We start from the raw sequence: 21,288 nt of genomic DNA on the forward strand, positions 1-21,288 counted from the left end.
GAGGCTGTCTTTTGCCTCTTTTTGTAACCTTGGCACTTGGCTCAGCCCAATGTGCCAGGCACATAGTAGGCATTTCATAAATGTATTCAGGCCATATCTAGAACACTGTCTTTAGTCCTGGGTCCTAGGGGTTGGGAAGGACCCTGTCCAGCTGGACAGAGGGCGTCCAGAGGGGATCAAACTAGAGAAATGGGAGGATGCCAGTTTGGGAAGAGTTTTAAATGCCCAATAGAGAAGTCTGGAGTCAAGAGTGATGACGGGGCAGGGGAGTGACATGGTCAGACATAAACTAAAGGCCTGCCAGGGGTATGAAGAATGGGGTAGAGACCATTTAGGAGGCTATTGTAATAGCCCAGGGAGACACAATGAGGGTCTGGACCAGAGTCATGGTGGCTGTGTGAAGGAAAGGGGGGTGGATACCAGAGATGACCTTGAAGGCAGAATCAATGAGTCTTGGCACAAAGTTCTTTCCTTCTCCAAGGGGAGAAGGAGGAACATAAATTTTCTAAACCAAGCACAGCATTTCCCACCAATGTTTGCTGACTGACCCACTGACCCACTGTCCTTTGGACGACAGACAGTAATGATCGTGGGGATGTGTTTCTTAATGCCTCTTGTCACTGTCATCACAACCCCCTCCTCACTATGAAGGAGACAGATAAATGTCATTGTAACCATCTCTCATCTACTGAACAGACAGAATGAATCCCACACATAATCCCTCTCCACGTGACCCCACAATTCATTTCCCGCTCTCTACCTGCACCGAAGGCAAAGAAGAAACTCTTGTCCCCATTCTCGCGCAGCAGCGCCATGACCCGCCGAGCCATCCTCTCGTTTCGCTTGTAGATGAGCTCCTGGCGGAAGTAGCTGTCGATCTCCTGGGCCGTGGCCTGCTCGTGGGGCGGCAGCGTGGTGTTGATGAAGTTGGGGAGCTGAAGGAGAAAGGAGCATGACTTTTTAGGATTGGACTGTCCGGAGGATGGATGGAAGGAGACATTCGTTCACTGAGTCATTCAATAAGCAGGTTTCCTCCTTTGCCAAATGGGGACAAACATTGATGCTACCGACCTCTCCGGGCTATGGTACAAATGGAGCTTTGTAAACCTGAGACAGAAGTGATGGAGAGGATGAGGATGATGGCGACGTCAGTGGGATGTCACAGGAGAGTGTGGTGCAGGACCCTGGGGTCCCCCAGTTTACCCCTCCTATCTGTAGTCTGCCACGATGACCCCCCGGAGCTCAGGTGGGTCCTTTCCCTTCTGAGCCAAAGGGAACCCTGACCTGCCTCCCCAGCAGGGCGGTGGTGAAGGTCCAGTGGATGGACACGCCACACACCCTCTTCAGCCTCAGTTTCCTCTTTTGTAAAACAATTAGATTCAACCAGCATTCATTTGTGCTTTTAGCAAACTCAGTGGGATGGTTGCTGGAATGGGACACATACCACCTGTACAAGCTTGGGCAAGGCAATTAGCTTCCCTGGGCCTCATTTTCCCCATCTGTAGGATGAAGGGCAAGACCCAATGGTCTCTGAGGTGCTTTCTTGCTCTAACTTTAAGATGCAACGGAATCAGGAGTGTCCTGGGTTCTAATCTTGTCTCTTATTTACAGGCTTGTAACCCCAGACCAATCGCTTCTTCTCCGAATCTCATTTTTTTATGGAAATGGGGATGAGAATATGAGAGAGCCACCACTGGCTTTTGCTCTACCTTGCAGCGTGACTTTGGGCAGGTCACTTCCCTTCCCAGACTCCAGGCTGCCATTTTGGTGGTGGCGGTGAGTCATTTCAGTCTTGCCTGACTCTTTGTGACCTTGTTTGGGGTTTTCCAGTGGCAGAGCTACGAGAATGCTTTGCCACTTCCTTCTCCAGCCTATTTTACATATGAGGAAACTGAGGCGAACAGGGTTAAGCGACCTTGCCCAGGGTCATACAGCTAGTGTCTGAGGCCAGATTTGAACTCAGGTTTTCCTGACTCCAGGCACTCTATCCACTGTGCTACCTAGCTGCCCTGGTTTCCATTTACTCATCTGTATAATAGGGTTGGTGGGAAGGAAGTCTTTTATTAGCCTTAACATTCTTGAGAAATAGGAGCTGTTCTCACTACGGAGGGCCGAGGACCCAGAGACCGGGGGGCTGTCTCAGTTCTGCCAGGAGCTCATTGTGGGCCCCACGGTGAGGGAAATTCTCCCTCCCCCAGAGGTTTCCTCCCTCCCTGGAAGCCCAACCAGGAGTCACCTTTGCCTTTCCCATACCAGATCACTAAGTGCTAGCCTTCTTCCCATTCCTATTCAATTCAATTTAATAAACATTTATTAAGCGCCTATGATGTGCTAGGTGGCACAGCGAATATAGCACCAGGCATGGAGTCAGGAAGACCCGAGTTCAAATCCAGCCCTAGACACTTACTAGCTGTGTCACCCTGGACAAGTCAAGTAACCCTGTTGGCCTCAGTTTCCTCATCTGTAAAATAAGCTGGAGAAGGAAGTAGCCAACCATTCCAGGATCTTTGCCAAGAAAATGTCACATTGCATCCCAAAATGGGATCACAAAGAGTCAGACATAACTGAAACAACTGAACAACAGCAACGTGCTAACCCCTGAAGCAAAAAAAGCCAAAAGACAGTCCCTGCCCTCAAGGAGTTTGCCATCTAATGGAAGAGACAGCACAATACAGACAAAGCAAGCTATCTACGGGATAGATAGAAAAGCCCTGGAATTCAGAGGGGTTAGGAAAGGCTTCAGATTGAGAGCTAGAAGGGGCCTCTGAGGCCAAGGAGTCCAACCCCGTTTACGATGAATTGTCGGGGCCGGACGTCTGAGGTGGGATCTGCACCCCTGACTCCCAGGCCAGCTCCGGTCCTCTCTGGTGCTACGTGCTCAGTCTGGTATAGGCGCTCACTCAGCACAACTAGCAAGCGTTTGTTAATATGGGCCTGTGTTCAGATCTATGGAAACAGACAGACACACAACGGAGGGACCCTGCCCTCGAGGAGTTTCCCTTCTAAGGCAGGGAAGGACAGTGACACAAGGGTGGGTGTCAAGGAGAGCCAGCTAACATTCGGTGCATCTTCCAGGGTGGGCAGAGCCCCTCCTTTCCTGCCATGAGCCAGCGCCTGGCCTGCAGGGGCCTCGCCTCCCAGCTCCCCTAGGGACTGAGGTGGCCCAGCAGGGCTCTGGACCAGGAAAGCCCGCCATGCTGGGAACCGCACACATCCTTCCAGGTGCATTCTCTCCCGGCTGCTCCGGGAAGGCTGCAGCCTGGGACTCCTTCAGTAGCTGACCAAGTACAGGTACAGAGGAGGGGGAGAGAATTGGAGTCAGGTCTGGGGTGGAGGGACAGGGCTGAGGTCTGCTTAGCTCAGACCGCGACTGGGTACAGTGGAGACAGCGCAGGGTTTGGAGGCAGAAGGCCTGGATTTGAATATGACCTCTCTGAATGACTGCCCGTGGCCTCAGATCCACCACCTGAAAAATTATGGGTTTAGGCATAATAATAATAATAATAATAATAATAATAATAATAATAATGAAACTTCTGTTTCTATAGTGCTTCAAAGTTTACAAAGCACTTTTCAGACATGATCTCACTTGAGTATCCTGACAACCCTGAGGGGCTGGGCCTACAGGTATTATTAGCTCCACTACAAAGAGTTTTGTTCCTGACAGGCCTGGGAAGTGAGCAGGGTGAGACTCGCAGAAGAAATGAGGAGGCACCACAGTGAGGGAGGGCAAGGGGTAGGATTCAAACTCAGGACCCGTGGGTGACCTCAAGGCAGCTCTTTTCCACCAGGCCCTCTGCTCCTCCTGGCCCCTTCCCCAATGCTGCTGAGAACAGCTAGGGCAGGCCTGGAGCTCTGGGTGCCAGGGACCGCAGCAGGCGGCCTCTCGATCTGAATGAGAACTTGGTAACCAGACAGGCTGAGGATTCCAGGTCCGAGAAGGCCCCAGCCCCAGGCCGGGCACGCAGGGGGAAGACGGAGGGGTTCTGGCCTGGCCTGAGCTGAAGGTGACCAGGATCGGGGGCAGCAGGGGCCCAAGCAGGGCTAGCTGCTTCTAACTGTGGAGTAGCATCTCTGTGCCGCCCCCCAGCCTCGCCAGCAACAGGAAAAGCCCAGGGAATTTATTCACCTTCTTCTGGTTCCCCACTCTCTGTCTCTGCCCTCTGTTCCCTCTGAGAGAGGTTCCTGCTGTTGGGTGTTGGAGGGAGCAAGGGAAGTTTTCTGTATCCAGGCTGGACCATGATCAAAGGGGAGATGGGGGTGGGGAATGGCAGCCTCCTTCTTACTGAACCATCAGCTTCCTCATTTTACCGGGGAGGCCCGTTGGGGAGAGGGACCCTGCCCAGGGTCACAGAGCTAGCTTGAGACAGAGTTAAGATTCGAATCCAGGTTTTCTGAAGTGTGAGGGTTGGTGCCACTAGAAGGGGGCCTGGCTGCCTCCCTCTTACTGGGCTATAGGCTTCCCCCCGCTTTACAGATGAGGCCCCAAAAGGTCAGAGGGTTACAAAGCAAGTAGAGAGTCAGAGCTAGGATCAAACCCAGGTTTTTGCGGGTGCAGTGTGCTGGGCCTCAGCTGGGCAGAGATGGGCACTGGAGCTCCTGGGGGCAGACACTTAGGCCCTTTCTTTGACTTCCTCTTCTCAGCTCTGCCTGCCCCATGCCCAACATCCTTCCAATGCCTGAGAAGCCATCTAAGAGACCCTTGACTCCCAGACGGAGGTCAGGGTCACACAGCCAACTGGTGGCGCTGGGGCTCAGCCAGCTCTCATCGGGCTCTTTTCTACCAGTCCCACAGCCTCCCCTGGGCCTCGCTTAATATCTTCACTGGTCCCCGAGCAATACACTCATGGAGAATGGGAGGAGAGAGAGAGAGACAGAGACAGACAGAGACAGAGAGAAAAACAGAGAGAGAGAGACAGAGTAAGACAGAGAGAGAGAGACACAGAGACAGAGAGAGACAGAGAAAGAGAAAAAGACAGAGAGAGAGAAAGACAGCACGAGAGAAAGAAAGAAAGAGACAGAGAGACAGAGAGAGACAGAGACAGAGAGAAAAACAGAGAGAGAGACAGAGTAAGACAGAGAGAGAGAAAGACACAGAGACAGAGAAAGAGAAAAAGACAGAGAGAGAAAGACAGCACGAGAGAGAGAAAAACAGAGAGAGAGACAGACAGAGACAGAGAGAAAAACAGAGAGACAGAGACAGAGAGATAGAGAGATAGAATAAGACAGAGAGAAAGAAAGAAAGACACAGACAGACAGAGAAAGAGAAAAAGACAGAGAGAGAGAAAGAGAGCAAGAGAGAGAGAGAGAGAGAGAGAGAGAGAGAGAGAGAGAGCATATGTGGCCCACAGCCCCTTCCTGGTCGATTGCTCTGGGATTGGGACGGGATGGCCCTCTCGGCATCCAGAACCATTTACACCTCGTCTCCTCCCAGCAGACTCTGGGGATTACCCCAAAGCCCCCCAACAACAGCAACAAATCCGGTCTCTAGATGTTCCTCTATCTCAAGATTTCTTGTCCTGCCCAGGCTGTTTCTGGCACTTGTAGATTTTGTTATGACTAAAGGTTGAGTAAGTGGACAAAGACCAACAGCCCAAAGAATTGCTCTTCTGTTTACACTTCTCTTGGAAGAGCCAAACATCCATGTGCATGAGGCCTTCGGACTTAAGCAGAGCAGAGAGAATGTGGAAGTGTTTGCTGAGCCTCACGGCTTGCAGATGGTGCACATGAAGTGTGTACAGGAGGGAGGCTATAAATCCAGTGTGCGAGGAGGGAAGGGTCCTTGAGATATGTTTTTAAAAGTATTTCCATTAATTTGATCCTTTAATCCATACACTCATTCTGTGAGGTTATTAGGGCAGCTTTCTTGTCCTCATTTTACAGATGGGCAAACTAAGGCTCACAGAGGTCAGATGACTTGCTCAGAGTCACACGGCAAGTCAGATGCAGAGTGGGGATGTGAACCCAATTTTCTATGCCCAGTTCCAAACTGCCTCCTCTGAACCACACTGTTTCTCTGAGTCCTTCTTTCCTTATGACCTCTAAAGATAGAGACCCCCCACCATTGCTCACAAGTGATTACCACTGTTAGAGCCAGCTGTGCTGAAGAGAGCTCTGAACTGGTGGGAATCAGGAGGCTTGAATCTTGTCTGGGAACTTTCTCTGCAGAATCTGCTGTTTGACCTCAGTAAGTAATCTAACTTCTCAGAGCTTCACTTTCTCCACCTGCAAAATGGATATGCTTTCCCTTGCCTACCTCAATGGGCCACTACTGCCCCCAGAATCCCTGAGAGGGAAGGGACGTATCTGTACAATATCCACATGTTGCCCACCTTCCTTCGAAGGTAGGGATTATGTTTTTGTCTCTCTTTGTATCCACAGTGCTTAGCACAGTGCCTGGCACCTAGGAAGCCCTTTTGGTCAGTACCATGCACTTACTAGTGAGACCACTGAATGAGACAGGGGGCAGTAGGGCTTGACAAAGTTAAGGGGACACGAACATGAGCCCAGACACAGGAAGAAGCCATTTCATGTTAATACTCAAATATTCTGATGCCTCCAACGCCCCGGGTGCAGGAGCCGTCTGTCCATTCAATACCTGCTCATCCTTAAAGATGCTGCTTTCCAGTATGGCCAATGTGGAGATTTGTTTTGTTGGACTATGCATTTCTATGATGAGGGTTTTATCCTCACTCTTTTGTCCAATGGGGTTAGGGAAATAGTTGGAGGGACAAATTATAAATGAATGTAAAAATAAATAAATCCATGTTTTTTTTGAACAAATGAAGATCTCTGTAATATTGGATTTCTGACAATGCCTTCTCTTAATTCCTCCTGCCTGTCTGACCTCTCTGTTGATGATTCATCATTTGTATCTCTCTCCCCACCTGGGGGACTCCCTAAGCTCTGTTCTGGGCCCCTTTCTCTTTTCCCTCTAGACTATTCTGTTTGATAATCTCTCCTCAGCTCCCTGGGGTTCAGTTTTCATTCCCATGCAGAGGATTCCCAGATGTGCACATCCCTTCCCAGTGTCTCTCAAGAGTTCCAATCCCACCCCACCACCTGCCTGCTGGCCAGATCTCAATCTGCAGGTCCCATAGGCCGTCTAAAACTCACCATGTCCCAAATATGTCCTCTCTTCTTCCTAACTTTCCCATCACTGTCCAGGGCACCACCCTGCTCCAGTATCCTAGGTTGGTAACCCTCACCTCGTCTGATTCTTTTTCCTCACCCACCTAGTCACTTGTGAAGTCCATCCCCCCTCAGCTGTATCTCTTGTACCCACCCCCTTCCCTCCACTCACTCCTCACCTAAGCTGTGGCAGTAGCTTCCTCACTGGCCTCTCTGCCTCCAGCCTCTCCCCTCTCCCACATGCTCTCCACAGAGCTGCCAAACCCTTATGCCCGTAGCATTGATCTGACTACACCACTCAAGAGTCCTCAGGTGGACATCAAAGGCCCTTGGTGTCTAACTCCAGCTCGCCATTCTAATGGTATCTCATGGGACCCTAGCCAGACTCCCTGACCCAGCCTTCCACCTTCTGCCCCCTGCCTTGGCACAAGTCGCCCCCCCCACCCCCGACCACAAAACTACTCTCTCTTCAGCTTCACCTCAAGAATTCTTGTCTTCCTTCAAGGCTCAGCTGAGGAATTGTTTCCTCCAAAAGCCCTTTCCTGAAGCCAAGGATTTCAGTCCTTTCTCTCTTCAAATTCCCTTCTCTATTTCTTTGTGTTCATTCACACTGCAGCCTCCCACTTAATGGTGCGGGGATCATTGCATTTCCCTTTGTATGCCCAGGCCTAGAACAGAACCTAACACATAGTAGGTGCTTAGGAAACACTTCCCGATTGATTGATTGTCTTGGCTAGGATTCATTTGTGCTGGTGGGTCTCTGGCCTGGGTGGATCACCTCGACCCTGCCTTTTTGTCTAGGGCTCACTCCTCATTCTCCTTAGACATCCGCACTCAGGGAAGCCATTAGGAACTGCCTGAGTGTCATCCTGAGCCCCAGAATTTCAGAACCTCAGAGCTGGAAGGGGCTTCACAGCATCCTTGATAAGTGGGGCTCTGCCTTTCTGTGGAAGGCCTCCCCAGAGGATGATCCCATCAGTCCTGAGGGCAGCCCATCCCACACTGGGATGGCTCTTATTGTGAGGGACTTTGTTCCTCTATTGAGCTGAAAGACCAGAAGATGATGCCCAGATCGCCAAGTGAGCTTGGGCCGTGTTTCTTATTCTCTTCTCTGAGACACCAAGGAGTCTGAAAGCTTCCAGGAGGGGGGGATACACCCTTGTCCACCATGATAGCCACCGTGTTCTTGATCAGATTTAGGTTGGACTAGATACCTCTGAATTCTGTCTAGCTCAGACATTCTGGCTTTGTGTGACAGGAGTCGCCCTCCCTGGGGCAGCCTGTCCTGGAAACAGCCAGGTCTTCCTCTCCTCTTCCCCCTCTTCCCTTCATCTCCTCCTTTCTCCCCTCCTCTCTTCTTATCGCCAAAGTTCCTCCCTTCCTTTCCTCCCCTCTCCTTTTCCTCATTCTCTCCTCTCCTCTATTGATCTTCCTTCCTTCAGTCCTCTTCCCCTGTTTCTTTTTTCCTTTCCTCTAATCTTCCATTCCTCTTTTTCTTCTCATCCCCTTCTCCTCTCATCCTTCCTACACCTCCTATCTTCTCTCTTTCCCTCCTTTCCATGGACATTTGTACCTCCATGTACCGCTCATCTCTTCTTCTTCCATCCCCTCCCTCATTTCCTCCTCTTCTCATCCTTTTTCTCTTTCATTCTTTCTCCGGTCCTTCCTCCCTCCTCTCCTCCCCTCCCTTCCCCCCTCCCCTCCCCTCCTCTCCTGTTCTGTCCTCTCCTCTCCTTCCCTCCCCTCCCCTCTCCTCTCCTCTCATCTCCCCTGTCTTTCCTCTTCCTTCCTTCCTCCCCTTCCGCCATGGGCAGCAGTGATAAGGCTGGGCCAGCAGCTTCTCTCTAATCAGGGCACATTTGTGGAAAGCTCACTGGCTCACGGGCTCCGGCGCCCACTCACTCACTCACTCACTCATTCCCTCATTCCCTCATTCCCTCCCTCCCTCCCTCCCTCACGCTCCATGCAGCCCTCTCTAGAGGCAGCAGCAGCCAGTCCAGGGCTGCTGCCCCGTCACCACTCCAGCAGAGCTGCAGGGCCGGGAGGCTGTGTTCATTCCTCAGATGCTCAGCGTTGACGGCGGTTGGCCGGGCTCCAGGCCCTTGGCTGGCGTTTGAGCTGGGGCCGGGACGAGGCAAATTAATGATGTAATTAGAATTGTCGGGAGCCTTAAATCTCCTCTGACAAGTTTAAGTGCAGGATGGTCCGATAACATTTTTAAGAGGAGACGTCAGCCCCCGGGGCCTCTGATTTATAGGCCACGGATGTGGTTTGGGGTGTGTGTTGGGGGGGGGGGCTAACACACTTCACAGCCCCTCCCTGAGGGCTCCCATCTCAAGAGGGGCTCCCAGGACACTGAAGCTGTTCCTTGGGCCATTCTGGAGGATGGATGCGGGGTCAGTCTAGAGAAAGGGGTCAGGAGATTTTACCCATGTTACCCAAATACCAATGCACACAAATTCCGGAGCTCGGGACAGTGATAAGCTAAAAAGAGCATCCAAAAGGAGGGGGGAGGAGTAACTGGGTTGGGAAGGGGTTGGTTTTCTTGCCATAGGAGAAGGGGTGTAGGAACTGGGGATCTTTAGGGTGGAGAAGAGAAGATTCAGGGGATAAAGTATCTTTACGTGTCCGGCTGTTTTGTCTCACAGATGAGGGTCTAGTTTTGTTCTGCTTGACGCCAGATTACAGCACAAAAGCTGTGTGGTCCAGAGAAAAACGTATTGGAGCAAAAGGCAAAGGACCTGGGTTCAAATCCTGCCAGTATCCTGGACCCAGCCATGGTCATCCGATACCTAAGTAACTCCGGCCAGGTTGCAAAGAGGCCAATTTGGGCTTAGCATAAGGAGGAAAATTGCCAACAATGAGATCTTTCCCAAAGTTCACTTGACTGCCTGGGGAGGTAGTGAGCTCCATTGTGTTGCAGATCTTTAAGCAAAGGTTGCAAAACCATTTGGAATCCAGGATACATCTGGTCGCTTCTGGCTCTGAGATTCTGGGACTCTGTAAAGAGTGGGTGACTGGAGATTCTGACCTTGACTTTGCCATACCCTTTGGTCTCACCCCATTCCCCACCCTTCCCCCCACATACCTTCTGCCTAAAGCCCCTTAAAAGGCTGGTGGACACTAAAGAGTGTGGTCTGCTGGATGCAGGAGAGGGGGCACAAGGAAGGGGTAGGGAGTCTGAGAAGCACTGAGGTTAGAAGGTAGGGTAGGGTGATGGAAAGAATACTGACTTGAAGGCGATATTTACTAGCTGTGGGACTTAGGCAGTTATTTCACTCTCTGGACCTCAGTTTCCTTAACTGTAAAATGGAGAGATTATACTAGACCTCTGATGTCCTGCCCAGCTCTGACATTCAATGTTTCAGGGAGGTAGAATCCCCCTGCCTACCATCACGCCGCCTCACCCTGGTGACCTTCTCTGTACCTACAGACATGGGCCATAGTCTCATCTCTCCCCAAATGAACATTTTTTCTCCATTGAATCCAGCTTCTTTATGTTAGAAGAGGACCTCTAGTCACCCCAGATTGAAACCTCACGGTCGCTTCAGACTCTCTTCTCATCCCACATCCCTAAACAGTGGCAGAGAAGAGAGGAGTGAAGGAAGAAGAAATGCAGGTATCAACATACTGCTTTAAGGTTTCGCAAAGTGTTCTGCAGACATTAACTCACATTAACATCCCTGGGAGAAAAGTTCAGCAGGTGTTATTTGACCCTTTACAGATGAAGAAACTGAGGCAGATAGAGGTAAAATAACTTACTCAGGGCCACATAGACTAATTAATGTTTGAAGCAGGATTTGAACTCAGGTCTTTCTGACTCCAAGTTTGTCAGTCTCTCCATTGAACTATAATAGAGGCTGCTGGGTCCATGTGCCACGAAGCAGAGTTCTCCCAAAAAAGCAGTTGGAGAAAAGGTGGAGACCTGTGACTGACTTAGCCCAAATCTCAGCTCCATCCTAGCCCATCTCGACACTACATACTTCATTTATTCTTGCCACGTGTTTGTGTATGCTGTTACTCGGTTTCCTTGACAATAAAATGACAGGTTGGACTACATAGATCTGGAAAAGAGAAGACTCATGAGGGTGGGGGGCAGGGGCGGGGTGGAACAGGAAAGTGAAACAGGAAGCCTTCTTCAAGTACCTGAAGGGCCATGGTATGGAGGAGGGATTAGTCTTATTCTGCTTGGTCCCAGAGGCCAGAACGAGTTTTGATTCAGGGACGGAGCAAAGACACCCATTGAGGCAAGTGTGATGTCAGGAAAATCTTCCTACCGATGAGAGCTATCTCATATATGGAATGGGCTGCCCCAAGTGGTAGTGAGTTCCCTGTCACTGAAGGTCTTCCAGCAGAGGCTTGTCTGGTACATGGTAATGGGGATCATTGCTCACCTATTGATAGCTAACTGAAGTCCCTGTCAGCTCTGAGACCTGGAGGGTCCCCAGACCCAGCAGTGGAAAAGGGGCAAGCACAGACGCCCACCAGAAACAGGGAGTTAGATCAGATGGGTGTCCCACTGGAGACACTGGCATTCTGTTTAGAATCCCTGAGGATGTCTTGCCAGACACGATGGTTCGGAGCTCTCTATGTCATTTACACAGTTCAGCTGCAGGCAGAAATCAGACCCAACCAGCACACGTTTTTTCCTCCAAAATTCCTTTCTCCCCAGGACGTCCTTGTAAAAATGTGAAAGTTTCGAATGTCAAGCTGGAACTTGGGAGTCCAAAACCTTGAGAGTGGCGGCTTCCCCCCATCCCTGGTGCTCCATTTCCCATAGCCTTCAGGACTCACGGCTGACTGACCCTCACTGGTTCACGTCTACTCCCTCCCCTCCCCCCTCCCATGCTGTTATATTAGCAGCGTGACTGTGATTAGCCGGGACAGGGCCAGAAGTCTACACTTCTTTCTTTGGGCTTCTCCTTTTCTCTGACTCATGGAATCCCAGAATCTTAGAGCTGGCAGAACTGAACAGGAATCCCCCTGTGACACTGTGTTAATGAGGAGACTGAGGCCCAGAAATGGGGGGCTGTGAAGGCCTGCGCAGATGAGACAAGGGGAAAACCAGCCTATTGGTTGTGGAAGACAATGAAGACCCTGGTTAAGGAGGACCCCTGGACTAGAAAGGTCGTGAAGACACTGCCTACAGAGCTCCAGGGAAGGGGAGGATGCTATCTCCGGAGGAAGCCCATCCATCCTACCTTTGGGACATCTTCATTTGTGAGGAAGGGGTACCCTACATCAAGCCCAGCTCTGGCACTTTGGGATGACTTCCCTCCCCTCCACTTGTCTTGGTTCTGTTTGACCATTTCCCTTCCATCTTCCTCCACGGATCAGAGCCTCACAGAATCATCAGTCAGCTGATCTAACCCACACACCAAAAGAATCACCCCTATAACTTTCCCAATGAGTGGTTTCCCATCCTTTGCTTGAAGACCTCCAGGGACAAGGAGCTCATCACCTTCTATGGCAGCGTATTTCACTATGGGACATCTTTCATTGTTAGGAAGTTTGTTCTGACATGCAGTCTCTCTCTCTCTCTCTCTCTCTCTCTCTCTCTCTCTCTCTCTCTCTCTCTCTCTCTCTCTCTCTCTCTCTCTCTCTCTCTCTCTCTCTCTGTCTCCCTCCTCCCTGCTCTGGCAATCAGGATTAAGTGACTTGCCCAGGGTCACAGAACTAGTAAGCATCTGAGGCCATATTTAAACTCAGGTCCTCCTGACTCCACTCTATCCACTGTAGTGCCACGAAGCTGCCCTTGACATCCAGTGTCAATGGGCCTCTCCACAACTCCGCCCTTCATCCCCCAGTCATTACTTCCAGTTCTGCCCTCTGGAGTCACACAAAACAAATCTAATCCTCCTTCCACAGGATAGCCCTTCAAATAATTGAAGACAGTTATCATGGATGCCTCACCCTCATCTTCTCCAGGTCAAATACATGTAGTCTCCCAACCATCCATCATATAATATCATCCATGTGGAAGTACCCCCCCCACACACACACGCATGCACACACCTGCTCCATCCTGGATTCTCTTCTCTTTTCTCTCACTATATTCATTTTCTAGGTGACCTCCTTGGCTCCCATGGGTTCAATGATCATGTCAACACAGATGCCTCCCAGACCTGTGTATCCAACATGAATCTCTTGAGTTCTAGTCCCATGATCCAACTGCTCTTGGATGTCTCCTAATTACAATTCAGCAAACATTTATCACACCCCTACTAGGTGCCAGGTACTAGATACACAAGAGGCAGTGTCTGCCCTCAAGGAGCTTCTATTCTATTGGGGGAATGCCACAGTACCTAGGCAAGTGAACACAAGCCTTCTACAAAATAAACACACAACAATTTCAAGGGCCGTGGGCACAAACCATAGAGGGAATTAGGAAAGGTCTGGTGGAGGAGGTGAGGCATGAGCCAGGTCCTGATGAGAGCTGAGGACTCCAAGAGGCAGATGTGAAGAGGGGGTTCATTCCAAGCCCAGGAACTGGCGTGTGCAAAAACTTGGAGGTGGGGGCTGTGGTTTTCTTGGAACAGTTGTTGGACCAGTTTGCCTGGAATAAGCTATGGGGAGGGAGGATAATGGAAAATATAGCTGATAAAGGAATGCAGGAGGATGAACACAGAGGGACTTAGATGCGCAACAGGAGAGTTTCTATTTATTTCATCCTAAAGGCAACGGGAAGCTGCAGGAGCTATTTGAGCAGGGAGTGAACTGCTCGGATCTGATGCTTTAGGAAGATCCATGGCATAGGGTGGGGAGAGCTGGAACCCTGGAGACCAATTAGGAGGCTAGTCCAAGAGTCCCAGTAAGAGGTGACAGGATGTGAACCACACCATTGACGGTGATGGAGAGATGTCAGATTGGACATCTGACGTCATGACATCTGCGACGTCAGATGGACATCAAGATATCATGGGGGTAGAAAAGAAGACTTAGCAACTACCTGAATAGGTGGGGCAGGAGAAGGAAAGAAGGGAGGAAATAAGCATTTATTAAGCTCCTACTATATGCCTAGCACTATGCTAAGCATTTAACTGACTTGATCTCCCTAAGGACATTGGGAGATAGGTGCTATTATCCCCATTTTATGGTTGAGGAAATTGAGGCAGACAGAGGTGAAGTGACTTGCCCAGGGTCACAGAGTTAGTGTCTGAGGTTGGATTTGAACTCAGGTCTTCATCCAGGCCCAGTGTGTTGCTGAGGTTGCAAACTGAGGTGCCTCAAAGAAAGGTGGTGCCTGGAAATCGGGAAGTTTGGAGGAGGGGTGGATTTGAAGGGAAACATAATAGGTTCTGTTCCATTTGAATCTGAGATGCCCCTGGGGCATTCTCCAGCCTTATTCTCCTTCACCTGCTATATCACATAGGTTGCCAAGTCTTGTCATTTCTGCCTCCATAACGTCTCTTGACTATGACCCCTTCTCCCCGGGCCGCCCCGCTGCTCCTCTAGCCCAGGTCCTCATCACATGTCACCTGGGCTATTGCACCAGCCTCCTAATTGGTCTCTCTGCCTCAAATCTCTCCTCACCCCACTCAATGTTCCGCATGGCTGCCAAAGTGGTCTTTCTATGGTCTGACTGTACCATCCTTTTGCACAGGCTTCAGTTGCTAATTGAATCTGAGGGAAAATGCAAACTTCCCATTTGGCATTTAAAGTGCTTACGCCTCTTGCTCCCCTTCTGTCTCCTCCATCTTTCCAGGCTTATTTCCCACAGACTTTACATTCCAGCCAAAATGTCCCATTTACTGTTCCAGGAAAATGACATCTAATCTCCAGCCTCCAGACCTTTGCACAGCTTGGGCCCCCACACCTGGAATGCATCTCCTCACCTCCCATCTCTGAAGAACTCTGGTTCTCTTCACGACTCTTACTCAGTCACCACCTCTGATTAGCCTCCTTCCAGCTGTCCTGCTAATTGTTAGTGTATACCTGCCTCAGAATTGCTTTGTATCTTCTCTGGATACAGGTTGTAGCCTCTCCCTTTAGAGGGTTAGGTCCAGAGTGCCTTTTCACATAACACACAATACTAATAAATGTTTACTGCATTGAATCAAATTGAAACAAAATGAGTCAAATGCCTCATCCGGCTATCAGGTCCTCCCTGAGTCTTTCTTTGGGGGAGGGAAGCAGAGAAGAATCGATCCATTTTTAAAATTCTGAGTTCAAATCCTGCTTCAGACACCTACTAACTGGGAGATGCTGGTCAAGTCTCTTAAGCCCTCTGTGCCTCAGTTTCCTCAGCTATAAAATGAGAGGATTGAACTCAGTGGCTTTTGAGGTCCCTTCCAGCTCCAAATCTGTGATCTAATTACCCTCAGTCTTTTTCTTTTCCTCCTATTCTCCCACCCCCTGCTTCTGCCCTTCTACTGACCCCTCTCTTCCTTGTTGCCCCATTTAATTTCTAGGTCTCCTATTGTTCTGTGGTGGCCGACAGTGGAAACCCTACATCCCCCAAAGGGGCAGAATACTCCGTCACACACTTGACCGGTCAAAGGGGTGCCCTTGCTTACATCAAAGCCAGGGGTTGACATTTAGTCCACGAGAATGAAGGGAACGGGCTGATTTTTAAAGTTCTTGTTCTCCGGGAAGTCTTTCTGCTTGGCTGGGTGCCTGGAAGGAACCCCCGCTTTGGAGTCAGAGAGCCTACGTCAATCTTGCCTCAGTCATTTATCTGCTGTGTCTTGGGGCCAATTTCTTTCCCTCTCTGAGCCTGAGGGTGTTGGATACAAAGAGAGGGGTGGACAGAGCATTCTCTAAGGGCCCTTCCAGCTCTGAGTCCTCAGTTTGGGCTATTCTTTGGCTGGCCAAAGAAAGACTTCCTTGCTTTGAGGGAAACAGGGATTTGGGCCGAGAGTTCCTAGGATGGAGGGAAAGGAAAGAGGTCATAAAATCTCCATTTTCCAGCCAGTCTCAAAACCTCCCAAATTGTCCAAAGGAAACTCAGCGTATCTGTGGGCGTCGCCAGTAATCTGCTCACACAATTGTCCTGTGTCTGCTCTGAGGGGCCCTGGGAGCCAGCTGGGGGTGGAACAAGGGGCTGTCCTGCTTGGCCATCAGTAGGGAGGCTTAGAGATGTTTGCTCAGAGCAGGCTGGCATCAGCCTGGGGATGGAGCTTGGGCAGGGGCTGCAGAGGCTGCTGGGGCCCAAATCTCCATGGTTGGCAGATGGCACACCTCCTTCCCTGCCCTATTCTGCCCTTTCCCAAACTAAGCCCACTTCACAGCTGGCATGTCATGGAAAGTGGCCTGGACTTGCACTTGGGGAAACATGAGTCATCACCTGCTAACTCTGTGGCCTTGGTCAAGTCCTTTCCCCTCACAGAGCCTCACTTTCCTCCTCTGTAAAATGAGAAGAACAAGGACACATCTGTAGAGGAATTTCAGGCTCACAAAGCTATTTTCTCACAAGAGCCCAGGAAAAGAAGAAGTGTGATATCAGTCCCATTTTACAGAGAAGAAACTGAGGCCGCTCAGAAAACAAAGTTGTGTGCCCAAGGTCTCTCAGGCCAGAGGAGGAAAGCCTTTGTGTTGGGGGTATGGGGTTTAAATCTCAGCTTCTAAACTCATGAGCTGGGTGACCTTGGGCAATTCACTTGAACCTCAGTTCCTCTACTGGGAAAATGGGGATATTAAACCTTGGCCAGCCTGCCTGCCTGTCTCCTTCACAGGGTTACTGTGAGGATGCACTGATGTGAGTAAGAGCCGCAAGGTGCTTTGCCAAATTTAAGGTGCTACAGGAATGTGTCCATGATTGATGGGGACCTGGGCCAAGAGAGGAGAGCAGAAAATGCCTTCTCTTTTCTTACTGCTGATATCAGGGCTAAGTCTGGAGAAGCCACTGAACCCAAGGAGGATGTGAGAGTACCCATTTCCCTCTCTTGGCTTCTCTCCAGGACTCTACTCTATCCTTCAAGGCCCATCATGAAACCTCCTCCTCAGAAAATCTTGCCAATTACTATGCTCCCACTTTGTGCCCCTCAGGGAGATCCTCCAGGTCTGTTAGGATCTATAGAGCCTGGAACGATGATTTCAATGATGTAGGGGACTCCCGGATGAGTAAGTCCCCTCCACCAAAGTAGGTCAGAACCTTCTAGTCAATTTATACTCTTAGAGAGCTGCCCAGAGCACTTAAAGGTTACCAGATTTGTCCCAGGATACACAGCACACAGCCAGCTTGTCAGAACCAATTTCCCTGACTCCCAAGACAGCACTCTTTCCCCTGCTCCAAGGTTGCCGAGAATCCATCAGTATTTATCAATCAATTAATTGATCAACAAACATTTCTTAAACACCTACTATGTGCCAGGCGCTAAGTTAGAGGATAGGCTGGGGATACATTTTGCACATAAGTAGGATATAGAAGACATATACAAAGGAGATACTAAGTAACCTTAAAATAGAAGATATAAGAAGGTGGCTGGGGGTAGGGCCGTGAGTGATGTCCTTTGATTTGGGGATAAATTGGATTTAAATGAGGCAAAGCTGCACTCTGTCCTCCAGAGTCATCACAGTCCAGTGGCAGGGCAGAATCAAGACGACTGGTGATGGCTCAAGATGCAGTGCATGACCTTGGAGTCTTCAATGTCTAACCAAGCTCTAAGCCCTCCACAGCACCTGCTTCAGTCACCTTCGAGGTCGTTGGAACAAATTGTTCTCATCCGCCCATTCCACCAAGAGAAATCTTTGCATGCTTGGAGTAGACATCCCCCTAACTCACCAATGGGTTTGAGACCCCTTGGTTACCCTCGACCTGGTTTAGCCCCTCTGTCGAAATGGTTTATCAGGGTGTGGCCATTGTGCATGCTACAGCTTCTTGGGTAGGGAGTAGGGGAAAGGGATGATGGAGGGGGAAGACAAGAAAAGACCTCATGGTACTTATATAGGGGAAGACCTCATGTCCCCCAGAATGAGGACATGGAAGTCCTAGTGGCCTCCAAGAAGGACCACGAGCTTAAGACCATCTAAGGGAAAAGGCTTGACCTCACTTTTTGTCCCACACAGTCTATTGAGAAAACAGAAACTCTCAGACTCTGAGAGGTGTGGTGAGCCTTTGAGGACAGCTAACCCAACCTCCCTCCCTCCACAATTCATTCTACAGTCTCCTGACTGGGGAGCCTTTACTGGAACATCTCCATTGTTCAGTGAGGAGCCCGCTGTCTCCAGAGACTGGCCACTTCACTGTGGGACTGCTCCTTATTAGAAAGGTCTTCATTTTTATGAAGCTGAAACTAATCTTCCTGTGACTCCCCCCCCCCAGGCTTACTCCTGGTTCCACCCTCTGGAGCCAATTAGAACAAGTTTAATCCCTCTTTTCTTCAGCTATTGGATGACTTTCCTTTCCCCTCCTTCCAAGTCTTCTCTCCAAATGAAACATTCCCAGTTCCTCCTCATCAAAGTCTCTAATGTACATAAAACACAAACCTTAACTAGCTCTACCGAGACTAGCTCGTTGTGTTGTATTGTATCGTCATTGTTGGCAGTTGGCTGCCCTTATACGGGGGACATGAACTTGAGACCCTGCACCGTCCTGATTGCCTTCATCTTGACCTTGCTAGCATCTTCAAGGTCCTTCCTAACGAGTGGCTTGTTGGACTGAACCCACCCCTCCCGATGTGGGCAGGGGACGGTGGGGTGGTCAAATGGCTCTCCCTCCTGGACACTGTGCCTCTCACTGCAGACCAAATGAGATCAAATGAGATGATACAAAATACTTTACAAACCTTTGGTGACTGTTACTGTTCTAACTATGCCTTCAAGAGCGAGTGGATTTTTTCACTGCCAAATCACACGGCTGACATTGTGCCTTGCATCTACTTAAACCCTAGGTCTTTTTTTTTCTTCTCCAAACTGTTGCCTAGTCATCTCTCCCCCACCCTGTATCAGTGGATGAAACGACTGAGTGTCTTGGAGTCCTCCATGTGGCCCTTGGGTGGCAATCCACCTCCCTCCATGCCGGTTGTTATGGGTGAGAACTATACAGGATTTTAGGTGGGAGCCCAAGGGACCTCAGGGACAACAGCTCTAACCACTACCTTGGTCCTCCTGGTGTGCTACAAAGAAAGTCAGATAGGGAGTGAGATGATCTAGGTTTGAACTGTGGGCTCCAACATTTACTGTCTGTGTGGCTGTCAGCAAGTCTCTCTCTCTCTCTCTCTCTCTCTCTCTCTCTCTCTCTCTCTCTTTCCTCCTCTGTAAAATGAGGAAACTGGACTAGATGGACTCCTACTCTTGGAGAGCTGCCCTGAGCACTGAGAGATTAAGTGACTTGTACAGGGGTACTTAGACACTTTGTGTCAGGGATAGGATTTGGAACCAGGTTTCTCTAGCTACATGGTATTGAAGGTCCCTCCTAGCTCTAATGTATCCTAAGCTTCCCTTCTGCTTTTAAGCCAGATCCCTTCTCTGAGACTCAGTTTCCTCATCTGTAAAATGGGATGAGGATACTCTAATATCTTCCCTGGGCGGTGAAGAAAGAGCTTTGTAGACCTGAAGGGATCAGCAGCTGGGATGATCCCCTCTGGCCTCTTCTCCTCCCTCCCCTCCCTTACCTGCCCAAATAGTTCTTCCCCTCCCAGGCCACCAGGCTTTACCTGCGATGTGTCATGGTTGAAGATGACAGAGTTGAGGTCTCCACAATTGTAGTGCTTGATGAGGTCTTCCGTGGTGTAGGGGGCCTGCAGACTTCCCGCCCTGAGACTCTCGTGCTGGAGCAGAGTCTGATTCAGCGCAAACAGCACCTAGGGACCCAAGCGGCCAACAGTCAGTTCTGGGAACAGCTGGGCCAGAGGGAGCCTCCTAGGGGGTCTTCCTACCTTCCCTCTCTCCATTACTCAATCACAAACTGTCAGAAAAATCCACCAAAAGGAAGCACTAAGCGGACTCCAGGGGCCTCAGGGCACGTAGCAGAAAAAGCCCCAACCTGGGCTTCGGCACACAGAGTTCTATCACCAACAACTGAGCTCAAAATTTTATCTCCCTGGGCCTCGGTTTCGCTCTTTCAAGGAGGGGTGGTGATCATCTGTAAATTTTCTACCTTGTCGAGCTTCCTGAGCATCTCACGAGAGCAATGCTGCCAACACACTTTGTAAATTATGACAGATTCTACAAGGGTAATCAGGGGATGGAGCCATTGTCATTGACATACAAATACTCTATGTTTACAGAGTAGGTTAGGGATGATCTCAGACCGATTCGTTAAATGTACAGAAGAACAAATAGGCAAGAAAAACAAATGAAACAACAAATGAAGGCATGATGGAGCCAACCAACAGACAAACAGGCAGAGGGGTGGATGAAAACCACAGCCATGAAGGCAGGAGACCTTCCCCAGTCCTCCCACCCCCACTGCCTTGTATCTCATTTGTATGTATTTCGAATATAGTCTCGATATGTATGCTATCTCTCCCCATTTGAATGTAAGCTCCCAGGGAGAAGGAGCTGATCTGCTTTGCTCTGTATCCCCAGCGCCTAGAACAGTGTTTGGCACATCGTCAACGCTTATTAAGTACTTGTTGATTGACTGATCGATTGAATGGATGAATGGAGGATGGACAGATGCATGAATGAATGAACAGAAAATGCAGAGATGGAGGGATATGGATGGAAAATGAACATATGAATGAATAAATGGATAGACAGATCATAAGTGAGTGAGTTAATGAATGAATGAATGAACAGACATATGGACATATGCATGGATGAGTGAATGGCTGGATGGAGTACGTACAAGTAAATGGATAGTCAGAAGCTTGGATGGATGGATGAATGAGCAAATGAATGAACAAATGTGTGAACGAACAAGCAGATGGATGGAGGGATAATCGTGATTTTGGAACTCCCCTTAATCATCCCAATCCACTGTCTCACAGCAGGGAGGGCCAGACGAAGGAGAGGGATTCGGCTCCCTGGAGAGTCTTGCCCTGCCCTGCCATGTGGGCAAAGCCGTCTCTGGCATGTTCCAGGCATTCCTGCTCTGACTGCCGGGGTGCTGAAATCTTAGCCACAGCCAGCTAGGCGCTGGTTGTTGATGGCAGCTTCACAGTCACAGATGGAAAACAGCAGGAGAAAAGAGGAAGGAGGGGTCCATCCGGCTGATGGAAATGTTGTCATGGAAACCAGCTCTTACAAACATGGCCTGTGCCGGGGGTGAAA

General features: G+C 49.9%; 1 protein-coding gene across 1 annotated transcript in view; it reads right to left on the reverse strand.

Annotated features, from left to right (window-relative positions):
- TRABD2B (TraB domain containing 2B) overlaps window positions 1-21,288 on the reverse strand; it is a 236,005-nt gene that overhangs the window by 64,436 nt on the left and 150,281 nt on the right. Inside the window, exons 3-4 of the mRNA XM_027838091.1 lie at window positions 19,728-19,874; window positions 761-935 (exon numbers count right to left, since the gene is read on the reverse strand). Coding sequence (XP_027693892.1) covers window positions 761-935; window positions 19,728-19,874 — 322 coding nt within the window. The remainder of the gene's footprint in view (window positions 1-760; window positions 936-19,727; window positions 19,875-21,288) is intronic.

The sequence above is a fragment of the Vombatus ursinus genome, unplaced genomic scaffold (assembly GCF_900497805.2).
Source record: "Vombatus ursinus unplaced genomic scaffold, bare-nosed wombat genome assembly UNPS02014825.1, whole genome shotgun sequence".
Lineage (NCBI taxonomy): Eukaryota > Metazoa > Chordata > Mammalia > Diprotodontia > Vombatidae > Vombatus > Vombatus ursinus.